Source organism: Acanthopagrus latus, chromosome 2 (assembly GCF_904848185.1).
Source record: "Acanthopagrus latus isolate v.2019 chromosome 2, fAcaLat1.1, whole genome shotgun sequence".
Lineage (NCBI taxonomy): Eukaryota > Metazoa > Chordata > Actinopteri > Spariformes > Sparidae > Acanthopagrus > Acanthopagrus latus.
In genome coordinates, this window is record NC_051040.1 from 26848936 (window position 1) to 26862262 (window position 13327).

At 38.4% G+C, this 13327-nt stretch overlaps 1 protein-coding gene across 1 annotated transcript; it reads right to left on the minus strand.

Moving 5' to 3' along the window:
* Positions 1-207: 207 nt before the first annotated feature.
* On the minus strand, positions 208-13038 carry LOC119012321 (phosphatidylinositol transfer protein alpha isoform-like). The gene is made up of 12 exons (XM_037086030.1): positions 12883-13038; positions 10442-10472; positions 5592-5737; positions 4266-4357; positions 3557-3564; positions 3011-3085; positions 2039-2119; positions 1709-1786; positions 1506-1616; positions 1183-1305; positions 406-472; positions 208-319 (listed from the first exon to the last, which is right to left on the minus strand). The coding sequence occupies exons 1-11, from the start codon at positions 12897-12899 to the stop codon at positions 431-433; spliced, it is 804 nt and encodes a 267-aa protein (XP_036941925.1). The 5' UTR covers positions 12900-13038; the 3' UTR covers positions 208-319; positions 406-430.
* Positions 13039-13327: the final 289 nt, after the last annotated feature.

Genomic DNA, 13327 nt, shown 5'->3' on the forward strand with positions numbered 1-13327 from the left:
TATATATATATATATATATATATATATATATATATATATATATATATATAACCAGAGAAAGCACGAAACCCAAATAAATGCCATTAAAAAGTATAATCAGACATGTGTCCTCAGAGACAACCCACACCTTTTCCCTGATGTTTTATCAATTAAGAATACTGAATGGGCATAACCAAGAATACACACAATTCATTTACAACAATAAGCTCTAATTAAGGCATACTTTATTGAGATGTTGTGGTATTCTCGATTATGCCAATCAACCAGTTCCAGGCCCAGTGTCTGCATGAAGTCAAATCCTCCTTTATCAAATGGTGATCTGAAGCAAAACACAGAACATGTTCAAAAGAGTTAGGGTAGACTGATTAATCCATGTTAAATCTCAGCTAAACATTTAATACTTACTGGGTTGGTCAGTCAGCTGCCTTCACTATTCAACTCCCATGCCTTTGACTTCATCGTTGACCCTCATCTAAGACAAGGAGACACGTGTTACTGATTATCATTGCTGCCACCCTGAAAAAATTATTTTCTCAGTTCCTCATAAAAACAGAGAAAATCATGTTTTAATTAGATCCTTTTAATGTTATTCCAAACTATTTTCATGCTCTTTTTATCTCACTTGTATATGTCAGACACATGTTGATTTAATAAGAAGCGTTTCTTGCAATAACAAGAGAAAAAAAACTATCACTATGCTCTTCTTATGCCATTTAAAGAGCAGTGTCTGGCCTGGAGAAGGCTAAAGAAACCTCACTTTTTTCTCTACGTATAAGGTCACCCATTTGTAATATTCCTGCAGGCTTCTCAATGTGAAACATTGGACCATTGGTTTGGTTAGTTTGGTAATTACACATTATTGACTGTGTCAGTTTATCTAATTAATTCAATTCCTGATCTTTACATTAAACTGAATAATCTCAATTGCAACAGCACACCAGAGGTTTATTTGGGTGCCAAATTTGATTTCAAAATAATTCATTAATTAATGCTGTCAACTTTACCAAATAGAAATCTTTGCAATATAATGAACCTGTTGTGTCATTAAAATATATTAATGACATATGGAGACATGTAAAACATGTTGTAATTTCTGCATTTCTTTTCTTGTACCAGTAATACTTTTAGTCAATTTGGAGTGACAATGTGCGCATTTGTGCAGTGTAAAATATACTCAGTCACCTCATCCAGCTCCTTCTTTGTCTCTTCCTCCATACGTCGTATGTCATCCATTGTCAGATCAATCCACTTGTCGATCGAGCAGAAAAGCTGTCTGTGGAAGTTTGCGAACAAACGCTCCTCGATCTGGACAGAAGGAGAGCACAGATTAGACAAAAATTACAATAACAAATATAAAAATCATCAGAAGGACATGTCTAGTATTGTGTGGCACATCAAATCAGAGCAAATTAATATACATCAATGCAGATATTCATATATTTGCCACCAAAATGCAATCAAAAGTTGTATTTTCCTCTTGTAGCAAAAAAAAATATATGTCATACATCTTGTATTTTTTTTTCCACCGTGCCCTGCAGTCCGAACCACTTGAATTCCACAGTGACCAACTTATAGGCACACATGTGTGGACAGTTGGCCTTGTTAGGGAGTTCTTTCTGCAAATACACAAATTCATCAATGAGATAAAAATACATAGTCTAAATTAAATTCAATAATTTGAGTTACAGAGCTATAAGAGGTAAGATACCTTCCAGTCAGCTGCCAGAGGTGCTCTATCTGTCTTCTCTGACTTGAATTTGGTTGGATCATGATCTGGGTTGTAGTCCTAAAGAATGAATGCAACCAGTAAAATCACAACAGTGACAGATATGAAGTAGTCTTATAAGCAGCAGGTTTATTATACTGAATGTTTAGTGGTTATATCTTCTGCAGAAACATAGAAACATATTGGAGTGTGACTGCAAGCAATTCCCAGCAGATGTTAAAGCAGTTCTGAAGCTTGCTAGTTACTGGTTGGAAGAATCTGACATAAAACCTCAGCATACCTCTAGAAACATGCAGAACGTTTTGCTCTTACCTTTGGAGCTATGCGACATGTGGCAATATCAATGTCAACTACTTGAGTTTTTTCCCATTGGCTTTCTTCCAGTCCGTGTACCTGCAGCAAGGCAAAGTGTAGGTCAGTTGTTTGGAAAAGGCAAAGAACACATATCAGACTTCATGTTTAGAAGCAAAGTACAACAGAAAATTGTGGTGGACCAGTGCAGCAACATAGGCCTCAAAATTCCTATTAATGATTTATTGGACTTTCATTATCCAGTCTGGATTATTCAGTCAGTTTCTGCTGAACTTGGAACTACAGATTTTTCAGAAGAAAAAAAAAAGAAAAAAAGATTGGTATATTGTCTTCCAGTTTTCAGGCTTGCATTAGTCAGACAGAACATCTGCAATTTTCCCAAAACAATTACTCTTTAGATATCAGACACTTTAAGAGTAGTCAGTGACATGTGGTGTCATCCAAAAGTCTGCAAACCCAACTATAAAGTTTTGATTTCAGTGTGATAAGTGATGACTGCACAGCCTCATTTGCAGATCTCCTACTACTGTTGGCATTGGTCACAGCAACAATGCGGATGCTTAGCTATTATAGTATTGACCTTGGTCATAAACCTCATTCAGCCTGTAGGGATGCTAACATTTGCTAAACACAAAGTACAACTGAGGCTCATTAGAATCACTATTTTTGGTCACATTAGCCATAAACCTAGGTATTGGACAAACTAAAAATTTTGACCTGATGACACCAATAAGTCACCAATAAATGAATTAGCATTTATCCTCGAGGGACCTTGATTATTTGTTCCAAATTTAATGGCAGTTAAGTTGTTGAGAGATTTTAATATGGATATGGGAATATAGGAGGTCATGATCACTCTGAACCAAAGTGTTCATTTCTCATCAGTAAGTTGTATACCAGTTGTATATATTTATATGGTGAGTGAGGTGTGACCACATCATTGTCGTACTATCACAAGATCACATGACTTACATTTTCCTGGTTCCCCATATCAGGCTTGTGCCATGTCTCAATCTTGATCTCGAATTTATCTTTCATGTATTCATTCTGTAAGCAACAGGAGAGAAACATGATAGGGTCAGTCACCCATCAAATTGTAGTGCGTGTGAAGTGATGCATTATAGTTTGTGAGAGGAACTGTGTACTGATGTCAGCGCATAAACATCATCAACAGTATGTGAGCTGATCATGCACACGCTCGCACAGAAGCCCACACATGTACAATTGTTTCCAACTCAAAGAACTATGGTGCCATTATAAAATGATTATCAATGCAGCTTGATGCATCAAAATGTCTGATGTCTATACATGATTTTTTTTTTCCTCGCAAGTATGACTACTTGCTACTTTTGAAGACAGCACATTTATAATAATTCATAATTCAATTCATTATCTTTGCTCACACTCTGCCATCATCACAAAAACTAAACAAGTAGCATAGCTACCCTAAAAAACATGTCAAAATTGTGACTTCATTTTAATTTCTATTTGGAAATTTCAATGTGAAAGAACACTTACGGTGAGAACTGCATCAGCAGAAAGGGTGGACCAAGATGCAGCAAGGATAGATCAGAAAGAGAAGGAGAGACAAGGTTTAATATAATACAGATTTAAAGCATAAAGCTTATCTTTAGTGAACAAATTACTTAAAACTGCACTGAGCAAACAGCTGTAACCAAATGTATAAATGTATTTATGTATTTATGTCTTTACGTATATACGAGGGGACACCAAAGTAGCTAATCATGTATTTATTTGTATACATTAACATAAGGATCCTTATCATTATAATTATAATAATGCATACTGACAAACATATAAGACAGTAAAAAAAATTGTATCACTGATTAATCACAGTGAAGGTTTTTTTAAACTACAGATGTATCCTAACACAATTTAGTGAAAAACCAGCGATTAATAAAATGTCACCCTAATTCACACTTTTCGTATCATGTTTGTCAACTTGCAACATCACAATAATCAGACTGAAAAGACTGTGCATGGTATGCATGGTGTTAAAGATGTGTACCTGTATGCACATTCTCAAACTCACAGGTTTTTTAAATTTGGAAATCTGCATGGAAAGTGGCATAAGGACATTTTTACGCATGTACGCATGTTTTATACATTTGGCCCCTGGAGTTGGTCTTTATTGTACAACAAGACCACAACACACTTTTATTATCATTTTTTGTCAGCCAACATGTGTGTGTGTAGTGGGACTCACTGGTTCGACAGTAAGGATAGGCATTCCAGGCCTTCTCGTGAACCTTGAGAGACCCTTTTGGAGCTATTGCATTGACAAAACCTGGCACTTTACTGCAGAGACAAAACAGACACTGACTTAGTTACACAAATATGCACAATTACAAACAAACTCAAACAATTCTTGTAGCTGAATTAATTAAAACACAGACATTAACAATTTTATATTCGTCCCAGTTCCCTTATTTGATAATTCCTTGCTCCTCAATACTTGATTTAACCTTAAGATGTTCTGGTCCTCCATCTTGCAGGCCATATTAGTACTGAGGAGCGAGGAGTGAGTAGGAATCTGTGACAAGCAACAAGGGAGGACACAAAAGAGCAGCCTTCACGGAAATCTCTCTAATTGGCCAACATGCACTCTGGATATCAATTATTGATGGATGCTGTTGCTGATCAGACTGATCTGATACATCACAACATGACTGGAGTTTCATATCAGAGGCGAACACAGATGTATCACTCCAAAGTTTAATGTTACATTTACTATGGAGTTAAAAACCTGGTTGAAAAAGGACCACAAACAATTTTTATTCACAATCTGTTATTTCCCCCCATTTTCTTGCCCTTTCAGCAGGACTGACTTTTTACACCATTTACAGTCATTTCCATTCAGTCATCTGTGAGACTGAGAATTCCTAAGCATTAGGTCTGGCCAATCACCCAATACAATTGTCAGATTTTTTGGGGCAACCATGGCCTATCACAGATGTATTGGTATTGCTATATTTGTTGTCCAATATGTGCAGGTATGAAAAATATATATATTTTTTTTACAGAACATTATGCAGGAGAAGATGTTTGGGGACATTTAAAATGATTAACTTGATACCTAAATTTATTGTTTTAGTGCAGTGAGGTTATCTTGTACAATAAAGTTTATTAGACTTTAAAATATCCTGCCTTCCATTCTTACAGTAGATATTTTTGTCACAAGTGCTTGATAACCACATTTGTGGGATTACTGCAAACAAAATGTGGATTTGAATATTCTGTACATGTGTAATATTGACCAATATATTGATATCACTTCTCTTTTTTGCTCCTTATTATCAGTATCCCAGAAATGCAGTATCGGTCAGTTTCTAGAAAGGACTTCTCATTTCTTTTTAAACATATTTACTCATTTCCTTCCTACTCGCATGGTTTTCTGGCATCTCTCCATGGATACTCAGTGGGAGATGCAAGGAAAAGCTGAAAGTGAGTTAAATGTGGATGCAGTTCAAGAGAATGTACCCTCTGTGTTTTTTTAATGGTGTTAGCATTCTCAGTTTCCTGAGCTGCATACCTTTTCAGGTGGTAGATCTTGTGGGTATACTGTCCCTTCTCTCCATCCTTCTCATAGGGCTCATTGACAAGCACCTCCACACCTTCTCCTCCACCCGTCTGATCCTTACTGGCCTCTGCTACTGCATACAGCTGGCCCACTTGGTACTGAAGGGACAAAGAGCAGAGCATGGTTATATAATGTAAGGAAGTATAACGTAAGTAGTAATAAATTGGATCAATTCACCCCATACAAATTATTCAGAGCTAAAACAGATTCATTAATGTGGTGGGTTAAAGGACATTTTTCAGGAAAATAAATGATCAAGTCTTAGAGTTTGGAAGACATGACCCATTAGTGTTAACTCCCCTCTCTGGCTGAAGGTAGAGTATGCTACTCAGTGACAGTAGATAGATCTTTTTTGACTTTTCATACCAAGAAGAAATAGTGGAACTGATGAAATTAGGTTAATGACATTCAAGTTGCGGTAATCAATATTTCTTTTTTACAATTTAACAAACTAATTGTCATTTGGATAATTTGACGCAATTTCAAAGCCAAAATGTAGCTATATGGAGCATTTAAGCATTTATAGCTCATTGTCTCTGCTCTCATCAACCTCCTATTAAGCAAAATAAAAGTTTTGAAAGCTCACCATGCAGAATATGATTAGCACCAAATGGCAGACTGACCAAGCTAGAAAACAGCTGTTTGTCATACTGGAGTATTTAGTGGCCTAGGAGCAAGACGGTTATCAAAGCAGAACTTCAAAAGGAGGATGTATAGTACACCTACATTCATCAGGTGAACAGAATGCTGCTCTGCTCGATGCGTGACATGACAACTTGAGAAGATGGCAACATGTCAATTACCAGTTGTTACGCTGTCTCCAAGTGGCCAAAACAAAATGAAGGTTGATGTTATCCTACAAATGTCAAAATACCATCGTCTACTGTTCACAGGCACACAGACTTCGGTGCACACACACACACACACACACACACACAGACAGACACACACACACGCACACGGTGAACAAGCACAATGGGCAGCTCAATCTTTGAAAAATGGGATTTGGAGGATTTTTTCACCTAAGTCCTATCAGGGGATCAACAGTTTCAGTGTTGGATGTTTTACTGTAATTCTTAGTTATTGCTCAAAAACATATGTGCGCTAGTGATGTTACAATACTATATAACTGGTACAATAAAAAAAATACTGTAATAATAAACCCAGGAGAAAGACAACAGAAGAGAAAGATAAGTTCAAAGACTCCTGTTGAGAATCAATCTGTCATTGACCTCTGTCATGAGACTGACTGAGTTAACCATTTCCCTTTACACATCTCAGACACCGACTTTAGCAGTGGAAAAGCAGCAGAGTAAGCCTTTTGATGACTTTGTCTTTCCTTCTCCCATACCCCTAAAGTGCAAACCCTGAGTGTGACCCTGGAAAGACTGACACACAACACTGGTGTTGTCAGCCTTGCCTGCCCCCGACAATGCCACTTAAAACACACACACTCTTTTCAAAGTTGTGGCGAGAATAATCAAGTGACAAAAAAAAAAGTTTAAAAAAAGCTTTCAATGAAAGTACACAACAAGTAGCTTTGCATTTTAGTCCAATGAGGCCTCAGGTGAAGAAACAGTATCACAGTATCTTTTGTCTCAACAACATGATTATTAAATGTTTATAAATTTAAGTGACAGTTGGTGACATCAGCGATGACACACCTGCTGCAATCTGTAGTTCAGTTTGATAAAGATCTTGTAGTTTTAACCAGCCAAGCCCTTTATCCCCCAGAGGCACAGAGCTTCTACAGGCTGGTAACCTATTTTGGTAGCTGTGGATGCTCAGCCTTAGGAAACTAGAAACTTACTTCTGACTTTTCGTGTATAACCAGTATGTCCTCTAAGAGACAAAGACAGTCAGACATAACACAGACCTTTACTAGGCGCTCAGGGGCAGGAACACAACATTCACCTGCAAACAACAAACGCCCTGAACCTGAAGGTGGTCATCAGTACTGGATTAATCATGTTGAGGCAAAGTGTTCTGTCAGAGAATAAGTGAACATGCCGGTTCAGATCATGTGTTTAACTGACAAAAACAAGGTGTGGACAATGAATGAAGGTTTTATAGCTTTGTTCTAGAACGAGAATGTTTTGTCAGAATGACTTTGACCTCTCGAGTCAACAGTCGACAGACGATGGCACCATCCAGCAGTGATGGCTGACAACCATCTATTTCTGAGCCTGTAATATTTAAACAATGTGATTTTTTAAAAATTTAAAAAAAAAAACAGCAGAGGGCACAGCAAAGTAGGGTGTGCCCTCTGGTGTGTTTCTGCCATAACGCAGGAGTAATTGGTGTTTATGACATGTGGGAAAATATCTTTTCTACTGCTCATTTCTCAACATTATGTGTCCATGTCCTGTATAGCTTTTTCTTTATAGCATGCACATTTAGGAGAACCCAAGACACTTGACTGCAGGCTGCTGTTGGTGTTTCTCTCAATCATACTGTTAATTGTATTTTATAGAGACAATTGGAAACAGCTGTGAATACAAAGGTCTTCTAATGAGCGTTACCCACAAACAGTGTCAGATTGTGAAAACAGCTTCATGTATAATGTCTTCTTTGGCTCTGCAAAAGCTTAAGTTTAGGTAAGTTTGAAAAATAACCCTGATGACATCAATCAATTTTTGCATACTGGGCTTGGAAACCAAATGATTATCGAGAACTCTGTGTTACAAACTGGGATGCAGTTGAAAAGAAATTGAAAAGGTGTATCTAGAGAATTTACATAACTTAAACAATAAAAGGGAATAGCTTGACATTTTGGGAAACACTTCTTTGCCTATTTGCGAGATAAGAAGAATGGCACCTCTCTTATATCTGTGCAAAAAATATGATGCTATAGCCAGCGTCTGATGGGCTTATTGAAATGAACCTTTGATAATATGAATGTATGATAAAAGCCATCTGAAACTGACTCAAATGTAATAGAAATGCATTACTAAGTAAGTCCATAATGTAGTCCCTAAGTAGACTTGATAACCTGTGCCCATCTGGAAGTAGGCCTTTCAACCTGGTATCCAAAAACTGAATGTAGCATCACATGTGACAAGATTCACTACTGTGCTACAGATCTCAACTCTATTTCATTCAGATTTGATACAACTCCAGCTGTTACAATTATAACAGTTGCTTAACTAAGACAGGAATCAAGCCAACATTTCACACTGAAAGGGATCTGAGGATAAGCTGGTCGTACAGCAAACGGTTATTACATGATTAAGTGAAATACCGGTTCTTGCTTTGTGTTAAGCAATTGAAAAACAAAGTACTGTGCTGTATGGAACATTTGGATTCAAATGTAGACTGAGCCAGGGGAAAGGTCAAGTGTCTGAAACTGATAACATGGTTGTTGGCAATGGTATAGTAAATTAAACACAGCTAACTAAATGTGCTACTGAGTGTTTAAACTGCACATGGATCTAACAGGCAGCCTAAAGTGACAGTCATGATAGTGGCTAACTCCAACAACAGCCATATATATCCAGACACATAATATACTGACTGGTGGCCACTTCAGCGCAGTATGCGTACAAACCCTGCCACTCTGTTTTGCCTTTAATCATCTCTAAAGGCAGAAAGATCACATATATGGTGATAACTGAAACATGTTGAACTGCAGCCTGGAGAATTCTGAACAGCATTCCAGCAAGCAAAATCAAAGAGTAGTTACGTTACTGAGTTTAAAATGAAAGAGGTTTATCAACTACCATCAGAGACAAGCAGTCTCCTCAAAGAAAAACATTATTTAGACAAAGTGAAGAGAAATGATGAGACTGATTTCATCAAATCCTCTGAAAACTAAACAAAGTGAGCTGAAAAAATGAGACCTCTGTAGTTAATGTATTCTAACTATCTTCACTGTATGTTTAATACTGAACTGTTCACAAAACTAGGAAGCTAAGTGCCTCAAATGTGATCTGACTTTAGAATACATGCACTCCCCCAACCACCCTCTCAACCCCCCCCCTCACTGTCCCTATAACTGCGCTCAGTGTCTGTGAAGAGGATGTGTGTCAGCACTTTCAGAGACAGAAGATCAGGAGCACACCAACACCCACACTGTGTGAAGTCCTTTCTTGTTTTAATCGCTCCACAGTCATTCCAACCGCCAAGAAAAACGCAAATCCATCTATCAGTTATCACAACTGAAAAGCTGGACCACCACTGGAAGGCAAAGAGTCAGAATAAGAGCCATGCTCATCAATTTTGGATTAAAGGATGCTACTGGCCAATGTCCTGTTACAGGAAAATGATATGGAGGAAATGGGACTAAGGAAATCAGAGATTGTTGTGCCAGCCTCCTTTTAAAATAGACCTGTGTCCACCACAAGATCCCAGATCAAGCCATTCCAATTAACAGCAAACCATGTACAGAGATGACAGAGCGCAGGACTACAGCAAGATGAGGAGAGGTGGACAGTGTTTACCTGATGTCGAACTTTTAATGTGAAGTTAACAACCATATTATCATCACCATCGCGTCGCTGCTCTTCAACTCACAAGTCACAAATTTAAGTGCATGACAGAATTATTTCCTGGGTTTATATGAGTTAAGGTATTCAAGAACCACAAACTAAATTTGTTATTTAACCCTGTGTTGTATAATGACAAATAAATCACCTTGTAACCTTGTTGTTAAAACAAATGTCTACAATCGAGAGTGAGTGAGAATCAAACAGCCTAATAAAAAGGGATAATACATTCATATTAGCCATTTAGTATTTAACGCACGTTACATTAATGTTGTACACCATTCCTGATAAAGTAAATATAAAAAAATGAGTGCTTACTTCCGTCACAGAAATGGGCAGGACAATTCGGCTGCAACAGAGAAAGAAATGAAGAGAAGACATTAATTAGGGCACTGATCAGTCAGAGCAAAATTACACAATAAAACAATGACACCTCTACTGCTGACCTACAAAAATAGATAAGGATTTATTATCACAGTTCAACATACCAACATTTTATCTTTAGGTTTAACCTGCAGACAACAGTCTTCTAATTACACTGGCTAAACTAAGCATGTCAGTAAACACATCACATTTCAAATAAGCCAGGAATCAAATAAACTTTGCAGATGATTTCATTCTGAAATTGCCTCCAGACATGTCATTTAAAGGAATAGTTGGACATTTTAGTGGGGTGAGTAGATTAGTACCACTCTCATATTTGTCTAGTAAATATGCGGTTATGTGTCATCAAGTTAGCTTAGCTTAGCATTACGAGTTGAAAATGGGGGTGTAAAGACTAGCTTGGTTGTCCAAAGATAGCAAAATTGACTTACCAGCACCTCTAATACTCACTGATTAACATTTTTATGTCTAGTTTCTTTAAACTGTATAAAAATATGACACTAGGATAATTTACCATTTTACATGTAATTATATGCCAGGCTGTTTCTTGCCCAGTTAACTTTTGACAATGTCAGACGTGCTGTATCCAAACTTTACTGTAAGCTAAGCTACTCAGCCACTGACTCCAGCTAGTGGTGCATATTTTCCATACAGATTGTGGTATCAAACTTCTCATCCGACTACTCTTTCAAGGAAAGAGAATAAGTGTGTATGTCGAATGATTGCATCAAACCTCAGGATCAGCAGGAACCGCTGAAGCAGACTATTGTCTTTGTACTCGTGTCACAAAAAGAAAGACTTACAACAGAATGGTCAAAACTGAAGCAGCAGAAGCTGAAAAATCCTAAATATTAGTTTATTTGCATGGATCCAAAAACACTGGATCCTTCAGATTTCCCATAATGCTCATAATAATTTGTGTATCTCATGAATCCCTCCCCGCCTGCTAAAAAGCACAATAAAATAAATAACAAAATGCCTTCATTACAACTAGGAAGTCCAATTCAGCTTGTTTGTTTATTGGGGCGAGGCTAAAACTCCCTGTAGAGTGACAGAAGACTGGATGACGCGTAAACTGGATCTTAATTTAGAGATTGCTGGTTTGATTTCAACACACATGAGGACTCTGACTTCTAGATACATGTGACCTGGAAAACCAACCAGCTTTTCTTCTTCGGTTATTGCAGCGAAAAACAAGAATCAGTGGACAATCAGCTGGTCTACAGAGGTGACTGTCACATGCACGCATGTTCCTTTTCCCACCGTTTCACATTTAGAGCAACAATCTTGACTCATAATAACAAGACAGTATTTTAAATCAGAGCATTGAAGAGAGTATATGGACTGATTGAGTTACACAGATTTATAACTAGCACTTGGAACATAGTTAATTCTCTACCAGTGACTTACTGTCATAGGAACCTACAGAAGAGGAAGAGGAAATTGTAAAACTGCAATAAAGACACCAGCGTGAGAGAGAACAATATGGCTTGTGACAGTTAATGGAACCCTGTGTGTGTGTGTGTGTGTGTGTGTGTGTGTGTGTGTGTGTGTGTGTGTGTGTGGTTTGCCTTGATACAATAGCCAATTAATCGCCACCTGTTGCCAGTCTAGCAGGGCCTGAATATTTTATTAGTACAGATCAGTGTGAAAGAGGAGCCTTAAACTGAACTGAACAGCCGGTCTAAGCAGACAGATATACTTATATCTGCACTCTACACCAATAGAAACACTGCACAGTCTACAGGTTATGGCCATGATCTCACACTTTTAAAAAAAGGTGTCCATTTGAGCAGTATCTCTGCTGATCATCCTCAGGATAATAACTTGACACGAGCGTCTCAATGTACTTTGCACCCTGGTCAGATGACAGCCAGCTACTGGATGCAGTTCCAGCAGTGATGTCCATATGACATGACAGTTATAAAAACTGCTTGGCTCAGGAGTTACAGGAAACACAGAAATCATGAGGTTCCTCCACTCCACTCCCTGGCACCAAAGGCACATTCTGCGATTCGTTTTCATCTGTCAGCAGTCCAGATAGCATGTGTGTACTTTTGCTAACAACCAATTAAACCCTGCCTGGCGAAAACTGTATGTGGAGTTCTGCGAGTCTCACACTTAACATTCAAACAACTCGGTGAAGGAGTTCCAACACACGGAGGTCACCACACACCGCAGCCGAGCCATACTCACACACATTTTGAACATGAAAATGTACATTTCTGTTTCATTACTACGGCCTCCTTCCCGCTGTCATGGTTAATCATTTGAGACGGGCTGACAGGCGGAGGACAATGGCAGCCCGTTGTCTCTTCTATCTGATAAAGAGCAATTAAAGAAACAACGCGGTTTGATAAAGTTAAGATACTCACAACTCCTTAGTGAGCATGTTGGCTGTTCCTCCGTCCAAACAGTGGGAACCGCTAAAATTCCTCTTTATACCCGGCACGGCTCGGCCACTGCGGTCTGACGCCACTCGTTTCTGGAAGCCGCCGTGTGAGTGCGAGAGGGGCGTGGCTTCACAAGAGAAGGAGGCACCCACCTGCACCTTCAGGTAGACTCATGTGACGTTCAAGTGCAGCTCGGAGACATTACTCACGTCTTACCAACGCGTCAAACCCATTAATGTGGTGATAAAATACAAAAAGCAAACAAACAAAAGATGTGATGGCTCGACTTTTAAGTGAAACCTTGTCACTCGTCTGCTGTGGTGTAAAGCGGACAGAATCGCTTGCTTCTCCCGCATTTTCTCAGGCTCGTCATGTGACACAGAGGTCATTGTGAGCCTGTTAAACGGATGGAGACTGTCACGCTCCA